A 23,176-nucleotide genomic window follows, 5' to 3' on the forward strand; every position below is an offset into this window, starting at 1 on the left:
ATTATTATATGATCCCTTTATATATTTATACATAGTTATCATATGACTCCATAAGCCAGTGTGAACATCCCCAATTTGGCCAGTCTTTCCTCATAGCTCAGATTTCCCATACATTTTACCAGTTTAGTTGTCCTTCTCTGTACCCTCTCTAATACAATAATGTCCTGTTTGAATGATGGAGTCCAAAACTGTATGGCATATTCTAGATGGGATTATTGATGTATGGCAGCGCACTCCAGACCACATTCAATAGTCACCAACACCGCAGTTGCTTGTTAAAAAGATAAATTTTATTTGAACATTAGGCTAAAAAGCGTCTGAGGTCTGACGCGTTTCGTGTTCACACACTTCCTCATATTCTAGATGGGGCCTTACTAGTGCTCTATACAGTGAAAGACCTCGTGAATCGATGCCCCTTTTAATACAGCTCAAGACCTTATTTGCCCTTGATGCTGCTGACTGGCATTGCTTGGTACAGGAACTCGGATGAAGCAGCGCACACTCTCCTCACAGTTTGGCAGTTTGAGCCCGGTGCACAGTGTAGAGGGCACGGCAACCCCCAGGAATACGTACAAAACAAACAGAATCACTGGCACACGTGGCAATTCAAGTGCCGGGTTACCCCGTGCTCTTTATTGTGCGGACGTGCAACGTTTCGGGGTGACGCCGAAACGTTGCACGTCCGCACAATAAAGAGCACGGGGTAACCCGGCACTTGAATTGCCACGTGTGCCAGTGATTCTATTGCTTGGTACAGCCAAGTTTATCATCTACATGGACTCCAAGGTCCTTTTCCATAATGGTTTTGCCTAGTGCAGTCCCATTAAGGGTATGAGTGGCTTGGATATTTTTACATCGCAGGTGCATGACTTTACATTTATCAACATTGAATCTCATTTGCCACTTAGCTGCCCAGATTGCCAGTTTGTCAAGATCCTGTTGCAAGGATGCCACATTCTGGATGGAATTAATTGGGCTGGACAGTTTTGTGTAATCTGCAAACACTGATACATTACTTACAATATCCTCCCCTAAGTCATTAATGAACAAATTAAATAAAAGTGGACCCATTACCGAGCCCTGAGGGACCCCACTAAGAACCTTACTCCAAGCAGAGAATGTACCATTAACAACCACCCTCCGTACCCGATATATAGGCAGGTTAATTGGGTTCTGATGGTATAGGTACTCAGATTGTAATATCCTCTGGCATAGGAACAGGAATAAGTTGTTGCTATATAAATAAAAATAGTAATAATAACTGGCTGCATGGTGTGGACCGCTGTTGGTGCTTGTGGGCAGAGCCATGTCAAGTAATATTGGTGCCCAAAGCATAACTACCTTGCACTTTCATTCCTCCTCCACTGCTGACATTGCTGCCACACACCTCCTTAACCAGTCGATTACCCTCCTGGCTGACATTGCGCCCTGTCTCCCTGTTGGTTGTTCACTTTGGAACTTGGTATTGCATCCTCTGAGCAATGCACCCTAGGCAGGTGTTAGGTCTATCCCCTGGGGTTGATATCATGGAAATGCCACACCACCATATGTCATAGGACTCATAGACCATTGTTTCTGTTATTTTACAGTTGAGAATATTTAAGAGGCACCCAGATATCGACTGAAGCAACATTACTGCTAGGACAGTTAATTGGAATGAGTTTATAAACTTTTTTTTATAAACAATTTTATGGCACAGGTTGTTGAGGAGCCAAAAAACAAATATACACTGGGACAACAAAAACCCTGAATGTCAGAAAAGCAAGTTTTAGCCGCTTTAAGGGCTGCCCTTCAGAGCATAGATTGGGACATGTTTTCTGCTAAAAAAAAAAAACTGTTCTCAATTTATTCCCTTAAGAATTAAATGTAGAAGCACCAAGAAATACCCCATGTGGCTTAATATGGATATAAAGTAGTTAACAGGAATGAAGAGAAAGCATTTAAAAACTACAAGTCTGTGGTGACAGAAGCTGTATTTAAAGACTACAAGTCTGTGGGCACAGAAGCTGCATTTAATAAATCTAAACACTATAATAAATGTTGTAAAACAATAATCTGGAAGGCAAAGATAGCAAATGAGGAGCGCATAGCGCAGATGCTAAGACTAACCCCAAAAAGTTTAAGTATACTAATAGTAAAAAGATGCGGGTTTAGAGTGTGGCCACCTCACAGCAGCACTGTTGGCTCAGCTCAATCTAGTCAGTGGTTGACTCAGGATATGGTTCATAAAGATTTACTAAGAATTAATGTGAACAAGGTGCCAGTGCCAGATTGCATACACCTGGCACTGGTTCTAAGAGAACTTAGTTCAGTTTTAGACCGGCCTCTATTTCTGATTTTCTCAGACTCGCTTTCATCTGGTATGGTACCTATGGATTGAAGGAAAGCTGATGTAGTTCCTATATTTAAAAAAGGGATTACGATCTCAGCCTGGCAATTATAGGCCTGTAAATTTGGCATCCATGTGGGCAAATTATTTGAAGTATAAAAAAGAGCCGAGAATGGCTTGAAACTTTACCTCGGGTCTAAGCCATGGATCAATAGTGGCTTTTTAACTTATGAAATGGTGCTGTTCCTCACTGAATGAAGGCTTGTTAAGGGTTCACATTCTAAATGTTGTCTTAATGAATGGCATTATGATCAGTAATCAGCATGGCTTTAAGGATTGGGCATGTCAGACAAATTGGGTTGTTTTTTGTGATGAGGTAAGTAAGATGCTGGACAGTGTGGGAGCAGTAGATGTGATCTACAGTATTTGGATTATGCCAAAGCATTTAATACAGTGCCCTACAAATGACAATTTTCTAAACTAAGGGCTGTGGTGCTTAATGAAGTCATTTACAGATGGATAGAAAAGTGACTAAAGAGGGTGGTTGTTAATGGTACATTCTCTACTTGGAGTAAGGTTCATACTGGGGTCCCTCAGGGCTCTATATTTGACACACTTTTATTTAACTTTGTTCATTAATGACTTATGGAAAGGTATTGTAAGTGATATATCAGTGTTTGCAGATGACACAAAACTATCCAGCCCAATTAACTCCATCCAGGATGTGCATACTTGCAACAGGATCTTGATAAACTGGCAATCTGGGCGGCTAATTGGCAGATGAGATTCTATGTTGATAAATGTAAAGTCATGCACCTGGAATGTAAAAATATTTAAGCCACTTATACCCATTATGGGACTGCACTAGGCAAATCCATAATGGAAAAGGACCTTGGAGTACTTATAGATAATAAACGTGGCTGTAGCAAGCATTGGCAGTCAGCAGCTTCAAGGGCAAACAAGGTCTTGAGCTGTATTAAAAGGGGCAAAAATTTGCGGGAGGAGGGGTTATTCTTTGCCTGTATAGAGCACTGGTAAGGCCCCATCTAGAATATGCCATACAATTTTGGTCTCCAGTGCTCAAACAGGACATTATTGAATTAGAGAGGGTACAGAGAAGGGCAACTAAGCTGGTAAAAGGTATGAAAAATCTCCACTGCTGCGGAGGGGGGGGCGCCCATGAGCTCTGCTGCGCTGAATCTGCAAAGAGAGGTAAGTAAAGCGTTATGGGCATTTACTGAAGGTAACAGCTAGGCTGGGGGGGAGCAGGAAGGGGGTCTATGTAGGGTAGGGGGGTAGGGTGTTTTATAATTAAGAGTTTGGTTCTCCTTTAAGAGTGCCGGAATACAGTGTTATGGAATCATAGTACAAGTTGATCCAGGGACTGATATGATTGCCATCTTGGAGCCCATGAGCTCTGCTGCGCTGAATCTGCAAAGAGAGCTAAGTAAAGAGTTATGGGCATTTACTGAAGGTAACAGCTATAGGCTGGGGGGAGCAGGAACATGGTCTATGTAGGGTTTTTATAATTAAGGGTTTGGTTCTCCTTTAAGAGTGCCGGAATACAGTGTTATGGAATCATAGTACAAGTTGATCCAGGGACTGATATGATTGCCATCTTGGAGTCAGAAAGGAATTTTTCTCACTGTAAAGCAAACTGAAGAGGCTTCAGATGGGTTTTTGCCTTCCTCTAGACCAACTAGCAGTTAGCCAGGTTATATACAGACTTCAAAGTTTGAACTTGATGGATGTGTGTCTTTTTTCAACCTAACTTACTATGTTACTCTGTTAACTATGCAGTAGTTGCAGTAGCACTCCTCTAGGTAAAGCAGACCATACACTGCCTTTCAAGACCAAGTTGGCAGCAGGTCATGTATGAGGGCTTCCCCTTTGCCTGCCCAATCTGTAGTCTTTTGATTAATTTTTTCAGACTATATAAAGTGTTACAGTAAATTATTGGATGTCAAGATTGTAGATGTAAAGTTCTGAAAGTCTTATGGACCTGAAAAGCAAGGTTGGGATTGTTTTGGCTCTGAGGTGGTTAAACTAGAAGCAACACTACAATGACCTCCATATTTATATTTTATCTCATACAAAGCTGTGCCTGGTTTGCTTTCCTTTTGTTGCTTGGATTTCCGCATATAATTAAATGGATGATTGGCAAGTAGAATTCCCCTGTGAAGGACAACATATTCAATGGAAAATATAGATATGTGTGTTTTTTTATTCATGTTCCCCCATAGGGAGAGTAAGTGCATCTATAAGTATAATTATAGGTACCCTTTCGGATGAGACATTGCTTATCCGCTTTCAGACTGACGGCTCCTGATAAAGGTTATTCAAAGGGATTGGGAGAAACTGGTAAATAATGATAGAGCAGCGTATTGCTAATCTTGCTGGTGTTTCTGAAGGACTGGCTTAGCAATATGAAAAGCGAATATTGCATGTTAACTGCTCTTACGTAAATGTAGCGCATTTGCAGAAACCTCTAGCCAATGCTGGACAGACATTGACAAGGAAAATATTCTACACATATTTCACATTTTTTTCTTCCACATTTTTCTCTTCCACATATTTTCTTTTCCAGGCTGTTAGGAATTTGCATCCGGTTTGATAACTTGTGGGGTGAGGTTCTCTGCTGCAGAGCCTCTGTTCCCCCTCATCAACCAGCCTCAACACCATGCAGTCAATCGTGTACTGGTGATTGTTTACACACACACACACACACACATCCAGAGTCCATAATGTATGGTTATACACATCTGGCTACATTCAATAGGCAATGTTGCTTGGCTGCACTCGATAGGCCAATGTGCCCAAAGGCACTTACATTTTGACAAAACCCACTTGCAGGAAGACCAAGTGTATTACAGACCACTGAGGCATAAGCCACAGTAACCAGGACTGTCAAATGGAAATAGAGAAAGCAAATACATATATAGGATAAATAGAACAATAATAAAAACAGAAGTAAATGCTAATGGAAAAATATGTCAGTTACAATTCAAACAAAACAGTTTAAAGGTAATGTTTTATGAAGTCCCCAAGGTGCAACAGTTTCAAGTTTTTCCCTGTATTAATGCCACCTCATTTTTATCCCTTCTAGTGAAGAGTGGTTGGAAGTCAGTTGCCATACATTTAAAAATAGGCAGGGCCCATAGATAGAAAGTGACTGGCAACAGGTTGCTCTGCCTTTCCTTCCAAATAGCCTGATTGCTGACCAGTGACTCCCAGTTCATTCTTTTAACATGGTGATTGTCTTGCTTACATAATAGAAGCCACAGGTGAATGCCACACGGAATGATGAATAGGAATTAGATGAAAGTCTACATGAAACCTCGACAGGGCTGAGATGCCGGATTTTCAGATAAGACTTTTCCATCCTTGGGGTTTAATAAATTCTGAAAAATTTGTGATTTTTTTAAAAGTCTGATTTTATATTAAAAAAAATCACAATTTTTTTGTGATTTTTGCATTCGGAGTTTAGTAAATAACCCCCTATTCAATAAGGTTTACTTAATGATGAATATACACAATGCACTTCATTTTGTAATTAGTGGTACTGAGTATGTGGCATTTGTGCGTGGTCAACTTGTACTATCAGCTATCAGGACACAACTTTCAATTATTTCAGCATAATACAGGGGTATTATGCTGGCATAATTGATAGTTGTGTCCTGCTGCAAATGGCTGCAGGATTCCATAATTGCCGACTTTAATCTAATACTTGTACCGATATTGTTGGCAGCAAATAGTGGGTACATGGGTACAGTTGGGGTACATGGATGTGATTTTAAGATAATAGAGTTAATGTACTATTAGTGATGGACATATCTGTGCCGCGAATTAACCAAAAAATTTGTGAAAGAGCAAAAATTTGCGAACCGCGTTGAAGTCAATGAGCGTCAAAATAATTTTGCCGCGAGCGACAACTTTTATACACGTGGCTATTTTGTCCAAAGGCATTAAAGTCAATGGGAGTCTAAATAATTAAATTTTATGCTGCCGTCTATTTTTGTGCAACAATTTTTTGTTGTTGCGGAGGATTGTTCGCCGTATCGCAAATGTATTCGCTGGCAGGGAAATACGGAAATTTGCTGCAAATTCGTGCCTGGCGAATTTATTCTCCCACCACTATTTACTATTAATTAGGATTATTATCCAATTAATTAATAATGGTTTGATAGTATGTTTATATTCATATTTCATATAAGACGTCTATAGAGTCTTTAGGAAAGCAAGTAACCATAAAACACTGTAAAGGGCCACATACTACTTTTGTAGTACGGTTTGACATCTCTGAACTTTAATTTAAATGAACAGGCTTTGTCTGCTGTTCTGCTGCTTTTTTTCCTATCAATTATGTATCTAGATCTACATACTGTATGTTCTATTTTTCTCTCTGCCGTGTACAGTCTATAAATATCTTACCATGGTTTAAATTTGCTTGTTCTTCAGGTCCTTCCACTGGAGAATAAAATGAAGATCCCTCATCAGTTCCCTGTAGTGTTGTATGTTGGAATGGGCATTGTCACAATCCTATACATCAGCATGGGTACCCTGGGATTCTTAAGGTTTGGTTCCAGCATACAGGCCAGCATCACGCTCAATTTACCCAACTGCTGGTAAGTTTATAACATCTCAAAGTACCAGGGCCTTTAAGGGACCTGCTGCACACAAAGGATATATTACCATTGGTTAATAACCGTTATTTCTAGCAGTATATGTAAACTGTTAATTCTATGATGTCCATCACTTATATATTTTGGGCTGTAAAATGCCTATATCACTTAAATATGTCCAGAAACTGATGCATTGCCTACCATAGAAGTAATTTATACATTTATGCCAACAATTAATTATAGGAATATCAAATGTTTTGTTGCAGATTAGGTGTACAATTTTTTGTTGTTGTTTTTTTAAATTAAACCATTTTTATTTGCCTCTGTGCTTTGGCTACCTACCTCAACTGTGCGGGATTGGATAACTTGGAGCGAGAGTTTTGAATTTCATTCCAGGATATTCAATCACGGTGCAGCTGAGGTGACTGATACACATATGTAATAAATAATAGCATACACACAGTACCTGATAGCACACATAAATGTTTGTAATGTACATGTGTACCTCCCTCTCCAAAGCAACAGGTATATGTCTTAAATCACATCATGCACTGGTGTCTTAGAAAGAAGGTAGTTTGAAGGGGAGGATGTATGTGGGTCACAAGAGAGGGGGTGATGGGAGAGCACAAAATAATTAAAATGAAAAGATGGATGCATAATGAGAAAGTGGCTAAAAATCACAAAACAGAAAAGGGAAAATCTTAAAGGAGAATTCAACCCCCTAGGCGCAAAAATCCCTCCCCCTACCCCTGCGTAGACTAGATGTTAAAAGCAGGAAGTGGTTCGTCAGCAGAATAGAATGTATAAAAGATAATGGCATAGTTTAAAGAAAGGGACAGAGAGCAGAGAATAGATAAGAGCATAAGAAACCAGAAGTACAAGTGACAAAATAATACAATTCTGAATAAAATGTAGATGCAAAGGGAGATCAAAGTTGGCAGAAAAAAAGGGAAAGGAGTAAATACTAAGGTACAGTCCAATGGAAGGGTAGCACATTTACCTGGTTCATTTAATTGGTCCCTTAGTATATAAAACACTGTTTTAAATTTGACAAGTTCATACAAATTGTAACTGTTCAGGGTAGATCTGCTTTGAAAGACATTGACATACCTGACCAAAAAAATTAAAGGTTACTTGGCTTTACATGAAAAAATAATAGGTAGCACCCTTTTTTATTGTACCATGTAACACTCCACCGGTGTTTCTAACTATTGCACAGGTTTTACCAGTCGGTGAAACTGCTCTACTCGTTCGGCATTTTTATCACCTTCGCCTTGCAGTTCTACGTCGCCGCAGAGATTATAGTCCCGACAGTCACCTTACATGTGCATGATCGCTGGGTACGTTGCATGGATCTAACAGTGAGGGCGGCTTTGGTTTGTCTCACATGTAAGTCTTTTATTTGTAAAATGTATTCTTTGTATTTGCCCAATGCAAACATTGAGAGGGTTATAAACTTCAAATAACGTTTTACCTAAGGAAAATAAATGTAATCCTAAGAAACATTTCAATATACATTCACTGCAAGATTTCACTGAATGTAATTGCTGTTAAAAACAGACATTTTATAATGGAAATTTGTTGAAACGTTTATTTTAAAGTAAAAATATTTGATGGTTTACAACTACCTCTGCTAACATAGCTTTCTTAGCCCTTACAGGTAGCTGCCAGTTGAGCCTTAATCTTGTGTATTGTAAATCATAGTAACATAGTAACATAGTAAGTTAGGTTGAAAAAAAACACGTCCATCAAGTTCAACCTCTTAACTCTATTTTCTCCTGCCTTTGCTAGTTGATCCAGAGGAAGGCATAAAACCCCATTGAAGCCTCTCCGATTTGCCTCAGAGTCCCTGGATCAACTTGTACTATAAGCTATCTTTCATAACCCTGTGTTCCCTCACTTGCTAAAAAGCCATCCAACCCCTTCTTAAAGCTATCTAATCTATCAGCCTGTACGACTGATTCAGGGAGAGAATTCCACATCTTCACAGCTCTCACTGTAAAAAACCCCTTCTAAATATTTAGGCGGAACCTCCTTTCTTCTAATCAAAATGGGTGCCCTCATATGACATATTAATCATTTGTGCTTAGCTGCTGTCCATGTGCACTGGTCACACCTATAGAATAGATGAGTCCTAGTCGCAGTTCAAACATTAGCACTGACTGGCTTCCACACAGCTGCTACATGGGCAGCACAGTAGTGCAAAGGTTAGCATTGCTGCCAAACAGTCTTGTGTTCGATTCCAGTCAGTCCGAGGAGTATGTATGGTTTGTGTGTCTGCATGGGTTTCTTCTGGGTACTCTGGTTTTCCTTCCATCCTCCAAAAACATTCAAGTTAATTGGTTCCTGATAAAACTGGCCATAGTGTGTGTGAATGTGAAAGGGACTTTAGACTGTAAGCTCCACTGGGATGTAAATGATGTTTAATGTCTGTTAAGACATTCAGAATATGTTGCTGCTAATAATATAACCAAAGCTGGGAAAATCTTTGGCTCTTTTGGTAATCCACTTCATTTTACACTTTGATAACATCTGGTCTATATAATGCCAGTTGGGATGAACTTTATTAATGCAAAATCTCCTTTGGTGCAATATATAGTCATGTAACCTTAATTTATAATGAAGTGCAGTTAGGATGAAATCTGTGGAATACATATTTAATATTCTAGATATCGTTGGCACTATGGATGAATGGCTGATATTGCAATGTTGTCTTATATAATTAATTTAATGAGCTAAAGTCCTCAAAATCTTAAGGCTATTTTACAATATTTCCTGCTTGAGTGGTTTCCCGCATGGGAACTGCCCCTCTATCTATTCTGATAGTAACTTCCTGGATTCTGTCTGTGCAGTTGTGGATCTAAGGCTATTACTGATCCAAAAAAAAAGGGGTAGTGGGCATTTTCGAAGCCTTGGCCCAGGTTATTACCATTAATGCCAAATTCCAAGTATATTAAAGTCCATCTGAGATGGAAATTGCTTGGATGGCAAATAACTGTGGGTATCCTGTATGCCATTGCGCTTAAGCATATATATATATTTTTAAAGCAACATCTGTGAATTTAAAAATGTATGAGTTTTAATACAGAATGGTGTGTATATATAATATATGGAATAATGTAACACAATGCACTTGTAGACTGTTTACATTTTTTGATCGTGATTTACATGTTTCCACTAAGTTACACTTGCATGCATTCTAATGATTTTATTTCAGCAATACCTATTACTTGTTTTTTTTGTATGACTATGATAAAAACCATTAGACCAGTGCTTGGTTTTTACTAGCTTCTTTGAATGAAAGTGTTACTGATCTGTTAGTGGATGGTAACAGCTCATTTACATTTTTTTATGTTGTGTGCAAAGATAAATAGTCAGTCTATTGTAGCATAGATATTATTCTGTAGTGAGCAAAAAAGGCTATAGTGCCCCTCTAAAGCATGGAAAGCAGCCAAAGGTGGAAAGGGGAATTGGACTTTCTGACTTTCTACAGGACCTTCTGTGTGAGTATACACACAGTCACCTCTGTTTATCACCATCTGTATATATAATTATTTTAAGCCCAATTTATAACAAACATATTTTTTAAAATAACGCAATGCAGGCCCTGCTCACAATGTAAAGGATGAGCGAACACTTCAAGCATAAGGATAGTAAAGACTTAACGATTCTTAATAATTTAAAAACAACTGGACTTGCTGAGTAATCAATGAAGACGTTTCACTACTCATCCGAGCAGCTTCTTCAGTTCAACTGACTGGTGTGGGAAGTTCTCTGCATATAAACTCTTCCACTAATCCATTTACAATGGCACATTGTAACTCTTCAAAGAGGTGACATCTGAAGAAATTCACAGAGGTGTTGATTCTGTGTAGTTGTGATAGGATTATCCAATGTGTCATGCAACTCCTAGATACAGGTGTTACTTGTGAGAATTGCATGAATGGATGTGTGAAGTGTTCTGAATCCGCTGGGGTACAGATGTTAGAACAGCATTGTATGTAGTGGTGTCGAAGGCCCCCGCCTCTGTTCAGAGATGGTCTCTCCACCTTGACATGAATCGCCTCTTTCACGGTTACAAGAAAAAGGTGATAGGTTGCCTACAACAACTTGAAAAGGAGAAAGCCATTGATCGAATTTTATACCACCGTCTGTATCCCAGGGAAGCCACACCATGCTTATACGGACTCCCCAAGATACACAAAGAAGGAGCCCCACTAAAACCCATTGTCAGCAGCATAAATTCAGTGACATACAGCATTGCAAAATTCTTGGCTAACATCTTAGCCCCGTTGGTAGGCAATACAGTGCATCATATCCAGAATGCCAAAGAGTTTGTAACCAAGATTCACGGTGTTACACTAGAGGCAGAAGAAACAATGGTGTCATATGATGTCACTTCATTGTTCACATGTATACCTACTACAGAGGCAATTGAGACTGTAAGAAATCGACTGCAACATGATAACACCCTCAGCAGCAGAACGAACCTCAGTCCCAACCAAGTTTGTGTGTTGCTAGATTTGTGCCTTAACACCACATACTTCAAGTACAAGAACCTTTTTTATAGACAGAAACATGGCTGTGCAATGGGTTCTCCAGTCTCTCCCATTGTAGCAAACTTGTACATGGAGGAAGTGGAAAGGAGGGCCTTACTTACATTCCAGGGAACTACACCGACTCACTGGTTCAGGTATGTGAATGATACTTGGGTTAAAATCAGATCCAATGAAGTGGCGGCCTTTACAGAACACATTAACTCAGTGGACAATAACATCAAGTTCACAAGGGAAGATGTCCACGAGAACAAACTTGCTTTTTTGGACTGTTTGATATGTATCCAAGAGGGGGGTAACTTGAAGACGGAAGTATACAGGAAACCCACTCATACGGATCAATATCTGTTGTTTGATTCCCACCATCCACTGGAACACAAACTGGGTGTCATTCGAACCCTGCACCACCAGGCGGAATGTGTGGCAACTGATACAGAGTCCAAAGACAAAGAGCAAAAACATCTCAGAGGAGCTTTGAAAGCGTGTGGCTACCCAGACTGGGCCTTTGTCAAAACAGCAGCAACCAAGCCCAACAGGAACACCAATAGAAATAACCGCCCGGAGACACATAGTAGGCGAAACATAGTCATCCCATATGTAGCTGGAGTGTCAGAGAAACTCAGGAGGATTTTCAACAAACACCATGTCCCTGTGTTTTTCAAACCTAGCAACACACTGAGACAAAAACTGGTACACCCAAAGGATCCAACACCAAAAGAAAAACAAAGCAATGTGGTATACGGAGTCCAGTGTAGCGAGGAATGCACAGATCTATACATTGGGGAGACAAAACAACTGCTCTCCAAGCGAATGGCTCAGCACAGGAGGGAGAACTCTACAGGGCAAAACTCAGCTGTCTTTCTACACTTAAAAGACAAGGGACACTCCTTTGAAGATAGCAAGGTCCAAATCTTGGATAAAGAAGACCGCTGGTTTGAACGAGGCGTGAAAGAGGCGATTCATGTCAAGGTGGAGAGACCATCTCTGAACAGAGGCGGGGGCCTTCGACACCACCTGTCTGCTACATACAATGCTGTTCTAACATCTGTACCCCGGCGGATTCAGAACACTTCACACATCCATTCATGCAACTCTCACAAGTAACACCTGTATCTAGGAGTTGCATGACACATTGGATAATCCTATCACAACTACACAGAATCAACACCTCTGTGAATTTCTTCAGATGTCACCTCTTTGAAGAGTTACAATGTGCCATTGTAAATGGATTAGTGGAAGAGTTTATATACCGAGAACTTCCCACACCAGTCAGTTGAACTGAAGAAGCTGCTCGGATGAGTAGTGAAACGTCTTCATTGATTACTCAGCAAGTCCAGTTGTTTTTAAATTGACCTATACTAGATATACTATGATCTGGATGAATGAAAATCTTCATAGTCAGATTCTTAATAAGATGTTGTCTTCGATTAAATATACAGTACCTTATCTAAATTGGTTGGTTTTAATGGTCATGGTAGATAATTCCAGAGACAAGTAGAGGTTTGAGAGCTGTCTTGCAAAGGGGAATGGGAAGAAGTAATGGGAGGAGAAGAGAGGCAATGCAGAGGCAGACTTTAGAGAGCATGAAGGAGTGTATTTTGAGATGATAGCCTAGACATAAGAATTACTCATTGCTGATATGGAATGCTGAGATGAGTCTAATGGTGGCATTTAGAACAGTCTAAAACTGTGAAAGAAGTTCTGTTGCAAGCTGGAGTGCCTGCAAGGTAGCATTAGTCAACTGGGGAAATAGTAAGAGACAAAATTAGGGTTTTTGTTATTTCTGAGCTAAAGTTCGAGCATATTCAGACAAGGTTGTGCCAATGGAAGTGACAAGATTTAGCAAGGGTTTGGATGTGTGGCATAAAATACAAAACTCTAAAATGTTACTGACTGTTAATAAGGTAAGGGCAGGGCCCTGATGGGGGCTATGCCTTTTGCTGAAATTAATCACAGAGGCCTGGGGCCATTTGAGCACACCCGACGCAGTGTATTTGCGTTCGCAAATAAGTCCTTATGGCTCTACTTATATTTACTTTGGAGTGTACATCTAGGCATGATATATTTCACCCTGTTTAACTGGTCAGTCAATTGCTGAACTGAGAGACCATGTCCAAAAATCTCCTAGACAATTAGCGCCTGCCTAGACTAGGTTTTATTGTAACCAGATACTCCAGGTACTGAAAACCTGATCCATTCCCGTGCATGTCATGGTCTGTGAACTTTTATTCTACATTTCCCTGGGGTCTATCTCGAGCTCTCTGTTTTGAGTGAGAAGCAATAGAATACTACTTTTTCTAGTCATTCATTAAGGGGGAGATTTTTCAAGGTTATTTTTTTGGTCAAAAACTTTTCGGGTTTTTGAAAAAAACAAACATATTTTTTTAGATTTATTATACCCCGAGCCTGGAAATAGCTTGAATCTGAAAATACACCATTTAAAACCTGTCGAGGTGAGATCATGTAGGAGTCAATGGCAGAGGTCCCCTGCACCATTTGAATGATGATCGAGTTTTTTTTCAGAGGATTTTGCCCAAAAACTTGATCAGTCCAAACAATTTAAGTTTATTTTCAACGAAAACTCAATAAATTTTGGTTTTCGGGTTGTTAACCCTGAATTCGATAATTCAAGTTTTTTTCCATTCCAGTTTTTTCTAGAATGGAAACCATTCGAGTTATTCATTTGAGTTAATTCGAAGTAAAAAAAAAAAATCTAAACATTTGACTTTTGATTAATAACCCCTAAGTATTAAGGGAAGTAGAGGTGAATATACCTGTTGGTATAAATTAGGGGTGTCCAAACTTTTTGCAAAGAGGGCCAGATTTGGTGAGGTGAAAATATGCGGGAGCCGACCATTCAGCTTGATATTCAGCCTGACACCGATATCCCTTCCGAGGTAGCTAACTAGTGATTTAGGCCCTAAATGAACCCCAGTCCGCCTTAGAAGAAAGAGTGCATAATATAGTGCGTTAAAAGGCTGCCACCACCACCACATGCTGCAAGTCTTATCCAACTATGTGCATCAATAGAAGGGTATGTTACCCTTTTGGTGTAGCTATGTAATTGCTATGAACTGCCTGTGGCACTAATTATATATGCTAAAAAAAAATCTAGTGGCTTGACAACTGAGGGGTACGGCGGGGCAGGAGTGCCAAAAGTCCAGCCCTCTAAATTAGGTGGAAGTACAAGAACTAATACCGTACTAAATACCATACTACTGGCCACTAAAGGTCTTTCTGAAGCTGGAGGGCACCATATATGACAGCCCCTGCATGAGAAATGAAAGGCAGCTGTATACATTAGGAATGGGACCAGGGAATCTAGTTGTACAGACTCCATGCTGCAGCCGATGTAAATGAAACGAAACTTCCAGTATGGAAGTGGCACCCCAGTTGCAAGCCATTACCTAATGAACCAATCCGTAAAGAACTTGAACTCTGGGCAGTGCAAAATGTCTGGGTTGTAGGGATGTAGCGAACTGTTCGCCGGCGAACTAGTTCGCGCGAACTTCGACTGTTCGCGTCCGCCGCAAGTTCGCGAACGTCACGCGACGTTCGCCAATAAGCGTTCGCGTCAAAATCGTTCGACCATTCGATCGCTAAAATCGAACGATTTTCGTTCGATTCGAACGAAAATCGTTCGATCGAACGATTAAAATCCTTCGATCGTTCGAATCGAACGATTTTCGGATGTTCGAAGTTCGCGAACAGTTCGCGAACTGTTCGCATTTTTTGCCGGTGTTCGCGAACGGCGTTCGCGAACACATACTCGGCGGTTCGCTACATCCCTACTGGGTTGCTCTGACACAACCGCACGAAGTCCTGCAGCTTCTGCACTTTCCGCTGGTCCTTAATGAAGGAGGCACTTTCTGCGGAGCAGCTCAGCCAGACACCCTAGATCTGAAAGGCAGGGGGCGTGGCGAGAGCAGCTCATCATTACCTGCTGCGGGCCAATTAAAAATGGATTGCGGGCCGCATTTGGCCCGCAGGCCATAGTTTGGATACCTCTAGTATAAATATTATGCTAGATGCATCAAATTATCTGTAGCTACAGCTGAATGGCAAAATAATAAAGATGCTAACTTTCCAGCTAGAGAGGCATATAATTCAGACAGTAAATCAACACAAATTCTGTCCCGGGGCTCTACAATATTTGATATATATTTATATAGGTGTTTGTTTTCTGTCTAGACCGGCATTTGAATCTTACTGAAAATCTATTTCTTGGCTACTGCAGAGATTCTGAATAGACTATACTAATATCTTGTATGTGGAGAATGTGATTTCAAAAGAAGAGGCAACAGGTCTATTACAGGAACACCCTAGAAACCAACCATCTGGGGGTTTTTTTGCTGACACTTTTCCTGTTTTGTTACTTTTGGGAAGAATTGAGAAGACTGAAATCCAGCACAGTGATATATATTGAGCGGTAACTGGCTGATTATCCACAAGCAGAAGCTATATGTCTTGATGAGGCATTAACCTGCTGCATTGTGAACCATTTATACTTGAAACTTAATTTCTGAAGCCATTAAGATGCACAGCTGAGATGTTTAGTGCATCACATCATGGCCTTTCCATTAGATCTTGCTCATGTTTGTTAGCAAAACCTTCACTCTTGCTCCGTCCTTTCAGGCGTGTAACCACCAACTTTATGTTCTAATTTCCCTCAGTAACTCACTGATTCAGTTCTCCTCTGTCCTGAAATACAAACATCAAGGGAGCCCTAAATGCACAGGAAAAAATGATATCATCTGACAGGTGGGCCCCTCTCTAGCAAGGGCAATAATGTGAGTTATTATATGAACATATTGTCTAAAGTGAAGGTTTTATACATTTATATGTGATCTAGTGTTTAGATTTGTTTAATTGTATTCCTATAGGTTTGCCTGTTCCCTGGTCTAATACCTAAAGCACATGCCAGCCTTATGAGTTAAATAAGCAGCAGGAGACATATTTAGTGTGTAAAAGCTATGTCATAAATTATTTTTCATTGCTTATAAATTATTCTCTGGAGATATATGCGCTTCAGACTCGGCTAAGAGGTTTTGTAAAAAAAGCAAAGTTTGAAGAGCTTACATGCAAGTAGTTGCTTGCAGGTAGATTACTAGGGCAACTGTCCAATGCGAGCACTGCACAATGTTAATAATTAACCATTTCTGAAGCATCAGTACCTGAAAAAACTTTCTGGTCTAAAAAATGAAAAATAAATCATGTAACCTACATGGGAAAAATGTGACATTAATATGCACTGTTTACTGTAAGTAGAAGCTAACGGAATGTACAATATATGTATATGAGCTGTCCCTTCGTCATTTTAATTACCAGTGTTTCTCAAACAGTGAATTCAGTCTAACGCATAACTAGAACTTTTGGTATAGAATTGACTTCTTGCTCCTTGTGCTTCTTCATAGAAAAGTATACTACACTAAAAACAAGTATTTTGTATTAGAATGTGGGGTCCAAAATATTACAGAGGAGACAATGGAGCAGTTTACTAAAGGGCAAAGTGGGCTTTTTTTGTGACAATTCACCAAAATTACAATTTGCAGGGAAATGGCAATTTACTAAAAGACAAAGTGGACAGTTTGCTAGCGAAAAAACTCAGCGATAGGTTTATGTTTACAAGTTGTAACTGTTAAATATATGTTATTTACTACCAAGTTTGCAGTGCCGTAACTAGAGGGAGGCGGGCCCTGGTGCGTGACGCGCAGCCAGGCCCCGCCGCCCCCTCTGTACACGATGGATTTCACTGGCGAGCAGGCTGCCGGGGGGCCCTGAGGGGGTGTGGGCCCTGGTCCACTCGGACCCCCTGCTCCCCCGGTAGTTCCGCCACTGCAAGTTTGGGAACCTGGGCCTTAAGCAGTTCACATGGTCTTGATGTTCAGACCAATTACTGCCACTAAATAATGTTTTCACACTTTACAACCATCTAGACATGCATGGCACCTAGGGGGTCTTTTTCATATCATGTAATGCTATTGCAGTCATTCTTTGCAAACTGAAATATTTGTATCAGTTAGCCACAGTTGATGGATTTGGCCACAGATCTTTCTTATGTTCATTAAGATCCTCTTCCTTGGGCCACTGAGGCAAAAGGCACAATGCTATTTGACCATCAGAGATGAACCAATTTAGGTTTCTTAAAGGTCAACTAAAGGATTCCATATACTTCCTACTTTTTGAAACACCCAGCCACTAGGACTATTTTACACTTCGTTCATACACCTGCTCTATGTAAAGCAAGTATTGCAAGTATTCTAAAATAGTTAAACCTACTGTAATTGTTTAATTCACTTGACCACCATTGGGGCTAATTATAACACCCAACTCTAATACCCCTCAGAAAAACCCTTACAATATATATGTTAATGATGTAATGAGGGAGAATTATGCAATAAGATAGTAGACGTACTATTGGAGTATAGATAAATAAACCTAAACGCACAATGCCAAATACCATGGGGCCTGTTGAAATAAATTCCACGATTGTTACTCAATGTTATTAATGATCAGTGATTTACTATCACTAAAGACAAGGACTCTTCTTCTCACATTAACAGGCTGACCTATATATCTGAGTTGTGTTGCATGTTGCCTTGACTCCCAATAGCCTTTCCAGTTCCGATATTCAGTCACAAGATGCATAGTTATGTAATAGCTAAGAATCTTGTATCAATGCTCGACTGCTGCTCTTCCCTGGGGATAGTACATTTCTTAGAGGTGAAAGATTCCTTTCACCTGGTTGGGTTCGATTGGTGCCTCTTTCATTTTTCTCAGCCTTCTCTCATCAAAGCCAGTATTTTACGCTAGATATTCCTGAAAAGATGTATATTTTCCTTGCTTTATCTTTAAACACATGCTGCAATTCTGCTCATCGTGCATTACCGAGACTCTACATTTTTCTTTAATATACAGTATCATAAATGCATTAGTTCTCCTATTTTTGGGTAAACCTACCAACTATAGTAGGCTATATAAATGTTCACCCTCGTGTATGCATAGAATCTATTATCCAGAAGGCTATCCAGGGTGGGTCCTGTTTTTTTGGATGAGGTTTTTATTTATAATATATAGCAGCTGAGTAAGCACCAGTCCTGTCAAGGCAAATCTCTTAACTTTGTTAAGTGCTAACCACTTGATACTTGTCACATGGAGTTCTGTCTGTAAGTTACACATAAAGTTTACTTTTCCTATGCAGCTGTGCTCCTAGCAACTAATGATTCTATTTAATACGTGAGTTGTGGCATATACTTTAGTTGTGCTTTATTATTATTCTTTGTAAGCAGTGTGGTCTTGCTTGACCTTCTTCATTGAATTGGTGACTGATTGTACAAGTTAAACTGTTTTATGTATGAATGGCAGTTTGAATCTGTCTGGCATTTGACTGAGATTCTTTCACCACATTTCCAACTAGCTTTCTCTGCAATCACATTTTCTCCACATCTAGGGAGATTGGCTACAGTATCATGGGCATCAGATATCTTGATAGCTTTGCATATGGTGGACGCAGACAAGTCTCTAAAAAAGTCTCTAGTATTGAGATTGATTATGCTTTTTAAACATTTCTTTCTCACCTCCTCAGGCAATGCTTGTTCTTGTCTCTTTCTTCTTTTCTTTCTTGCCTTCTTGTGTTCATTGTGGGGCACACAGAAAATCCAAACTGAATTGAAGTGTGCTTCTTATTACCTGCAACTCAATGCTTACAATTAAAGAAGAACAACATGGCTTAATAATTTTCAGTGTTGCACTGAGGGTCCCAGGCCCGTCAGGGGTTCCGTCTTTGGGCCCCCTATCCCAGCCACATCCCCAATACACTTGCCCCCCTCCACAGCCACAACCCCCGCTGCACAGCCAACTCCCAGCCACAACCTCCCACACATGGTCCCCACACACATGCACCTGGTTTCTAAGTCAGTGAGCAGCTGCTATGTTTACTAAAGGGTACGGCCCCAGGTACACGGGGCTCACTGGGGTTTTGTCCAAGTGTCCTACCGGCCCAGTCCAACCCTGATAATTTTTTCTTCTACTTTTTATGTTGATCCACTGTGAATACCAAACTACTGTTGTTTTCCACAATCTTTTGCCAGAACTAATGTACTATGTGAAACGCAAAGGTGCCAGTTTTTATAGACACAATTTAATTTCTTTGTAAATAAAGGGGTTATTTATCACAGGTCAAACTTTTAAGTTTTTTATACCTCCAATGAACTCACAGCTCGAATGGATTCTTATTTAAGTAAAAACTTGAATGGAAAAAACTAAATTCAGCAAGTTTGGGGTTAACAACACGCAGACTTGAGTTAATTGAGTTTTCAGGCAAAAACCCTCTGAAAAAACTCAAACATCATGAAGGTTATTTACATCTTCAAATGGTTCAAGGCTGGTTCATTGATTGCCATTGACTCCTACATGACCTCAACAGGTTTTAGATTTCAAGATTCAAGCTGTTTCCAGGGTCGGGTATAATAAATCTCTAAATTAATTTTTGACCAAAAACATAACCTTGAAAATTTAGATTTTCATAGATAATTTCAAGGTCCTTAATAAATCTGCCCCTAAATGTTGAAAATTAAATTACATTCCAGCTTCTGTGATCAAATATTCCAGGTAAATAGCTATAGTGTATCAGGAATCATCACCATTTGTATGATTCTTTGCACTGTCCAGTGAAACTTTCCATTCTGTACATTTAGAACTTGCAGCATAGACTATACAGTTACCGGCCAATCAGAACTAAAGTCACAGGGGTGTGCAGGCCACACAAAGATAGAGATACAGGCCAATAGGTTAGCTTTAGTAACCCTGAAGTTGATCTATCTTTGGTGTTAAAATTCTTAAAAAAAAACAGGCTATAATCCTTATAAGAGGCTTCCCGACTCTAGCTAGTATGTTAGAGAGACAGGAGGCTGTTACTTACTTTTCTGTTTTCTATATATTATCCTTCTTTCTGTCTAGGCTATAATTTAGTGGGCTGGAATGACTGTTTCGCAGTACTTTTATGTTTGATAGCCTGCGCTATCTTTAAGGAAACACATGTCTTATTTATCAGTGTATTTTCCCTGTAAGAGATGAGGTACAACATCTAATCTGTAGATGGTAATTGCAAATTCTCCATCTATTCATAAATGCTGTGGTGTTCTCTGGAGAATCTAACCAATATGGGACTGGTGGCACTCGTATGTATAAATACAGATGGGCAACAGAGTCATAAACTGTGATTAAGATAAGTTATGTCGGTTTAGGAAACCTTACCTATATTTTAGCGTATATATTCCTTGTAATTTGTTCTGTATGTGACCCTTCATAAACCACTACCTATATAAAGCAACATTTCTCCAGCGTGGAGGTTTTCACGATATAGAAAACAGAAAATGAGTTGTCATATGGCAATTATTATGTATAGGGCAGATGAGTTAATGATTAATTAGTAATGTATTGTAATTGGAGAGGGGGTGACCGCAATAATGGTGCCAGTGTTCCTTTGCTTAATGTTCCCATTAAAGGTAAGGCGATGATTTTTCAAGTAACAGTTGTATTCCATTGTCTACAGTGGGAAGTGGCTTGGAATTAGCTACTTTTCTAGAATTAGTTTGTGTAACAAAAAGCCGTGTGTCCCATTATTCTAAGGAGATGTGTTTATCAAAGTAAACTGAATACTTCTTATAGAGAATGAAAGGATAATAAACAGGCCCAAAACAATTGATTGATTATGAAACCAGGCTGCTTAGGGCTATGTTTCAAGTCAAGGCTAAGTGTTAATCTGGAGTGGAAGTTGAAGAGGTACTGTATCTAGATTAGTGGTTACCAACTATGGGGCTGCCCCCCCCATTTGCATTCCTATCTATACTTGAAAGCCCATTTTAAAGGGGGTCGATACAGTGAGAGTTAGAGTCTGGAACTCTGGATAAATGACTGATACATAGACCAAAGGCAGAACTCCAAAAGGCTTGAACTAAAAACCTCCACAACCACTGGTCTATAGTATTTAGGCTTGCTTGAATCTAATAATCTTATTGTAACATAAAGATTGCTGTCCTCAAAATCGCAAACACTTATTAGCCAAACTTTTAATCATACAGAAGTGGCTCACCTTTATTGAAAATGTAAGTATTGGCTGAGCTACTATATTTTTGTGAAATGCAGCCAAAACGTATATATTGCTATCAATTAAACCCTGCACTGAAAGCAAAAAGTTTTAAACAAGTTGATTCCCAATGCAATGGAGCATAGAATAAAATTTAGTGCCCAAAGTAGTAGTATAGTGCCAATGAACAAACTATATATATCCTCATAAATAAGGTGATGCCCCTTGTTATACGGACAGTAGAAGACACCTTTGAGCTCCATGGCTTGTATTGCTCAAACTGTGGTCCTATGCCTTAATACAGCAGGGTGTATATTATTTTTTTCTGTCTCTCACACACACTCCCTCTTATCCATAACATTTTTTCCTATCTTCTTTATCAAAATTTCTGTTCTATGACAACATTTTGCTTGGGGGGACATCAAGGTTTAGACAATCCCAACCAATTTCCTGAGGGCAAAGGTTACATATTTTTTGACAGTTTGATCTCAGATTGTTGGTCACATTGACTTCTCCTCTGCTGCTTTCAAGGCATAATAATGTGGTTACACGGTGACCGCTCTTTCTCAATATAATTTCCCCAGAAAGTGCTAAAGGACATTGAATATTACGTGAAAGCATTTCTAAGTCAATTGCCAGCATTTTCTTATGAAGAGTAATTTCTAAAACTCAACAGTGCTCTGACCTGTCACGTTTAACCTATCTTTGTATTCTAAATTTAAATTAATCCCATTATTAGGCTGTCAAATTGATGTATAAATTGAATGCTCGCCCCGAGAGGTGGGTTCATCCTGGCTTTCACTTCTTCCACTGACATTATTCCTCCTTGCACATCTTCTATACTTCACTTTATCAATATTTTGCTCTCATGTATATCTCTGCAGAAATGTTCTTCTTTAGCCCACCTCTTCCAGTGTTCCATTATATACAGTTCTAAGTCGTGTCTTTGTCTGTAGCTATTATATTTTTTGGGGTGTGAGTGGATGTGTACCTGTATATCTCAGTATTCGTATTGTTGTAATGCCTGTGTAGGCTGCTTGGAGGTACTAGTTTTCTTATTGTAATTTCTTAGCCTCACCTAACACAGCCTGCCTTGACCAACAGATGAGGTTATAGGTCATACTCTCTCTTGCTAACGTTAGGCATTGGATAGTCCCAAATGGTCTTTGCAGCTAAAATACAATATAATAACTTTTACATAGTGAGTTAGGTTGAAAAAAGACACACGTCCATCAAGTTCAACCTAAAGTGTGTATATAACCTGTCTAACTGCTAGTTGGGAAAAAAAACAATGAAGCCTCTCCAATTTGCCTTAGGGGGGGGGATTTTTTTTATTCCTGACTCCAAGATGGCAATTGGACTAGTCCCTCGATCAACTTGTACTATAAGCTATCTTCCATAATCCTGTATTCCCTCACTTGCTAAAAAGCCATCCAACCCCTTCTTAGAAGCTATCAAATGTATGACATCTTCACAGCTCTCAGTGTAAAAAATCCCTTCGGAATATTTAGGCGGAACCTCTTTTCTTCTAATCAGAATGGGTGCCCTCTTGTCAGCTGGAAGAACCCCTATATTTAAACAT

At 39.6% G+C, this 23,176-nt stretch overlaps 1 protein-coding gene across 1 annotated transcript in view; it reads left to right on the plus strand.

The window, feature by feature from the left end:
- The window catches only part of slc36a1.L (solute carrier family 36 (proton/amino acid symporter), member 1 L homeolog), a 57,062-nt gene that overhangs the window by 25,564 nt on the left and 8,322 nt on the right, over positions 1 to 23,176 (plus strand). Inside the window, 2 exon segments of the mRNA NM_001091410.1 lie at positions 6,788 to 6,954; positions 8,171 to 8,340. Of these exon segments, the coding sequence (NP_001084879.1) occupies positions 6,788 to 6,954; positions 8,171 to 8,340 (337 nt within the window).

Source organism: Xenopus laevis, chromosome 3L (assembly GCF_017654675.1).
Source record: "Xenopus laevis strain J_2021 chromosome 3L, Xenopus_laevis_v10.1, whole genome shotgun sequence".
Classification (NCBI taxonomy): Eukaryota; Metazoa; Chordata; class Amphibia; order Anura; family Pipidae; genus Xenopus; species Xenopus laevis.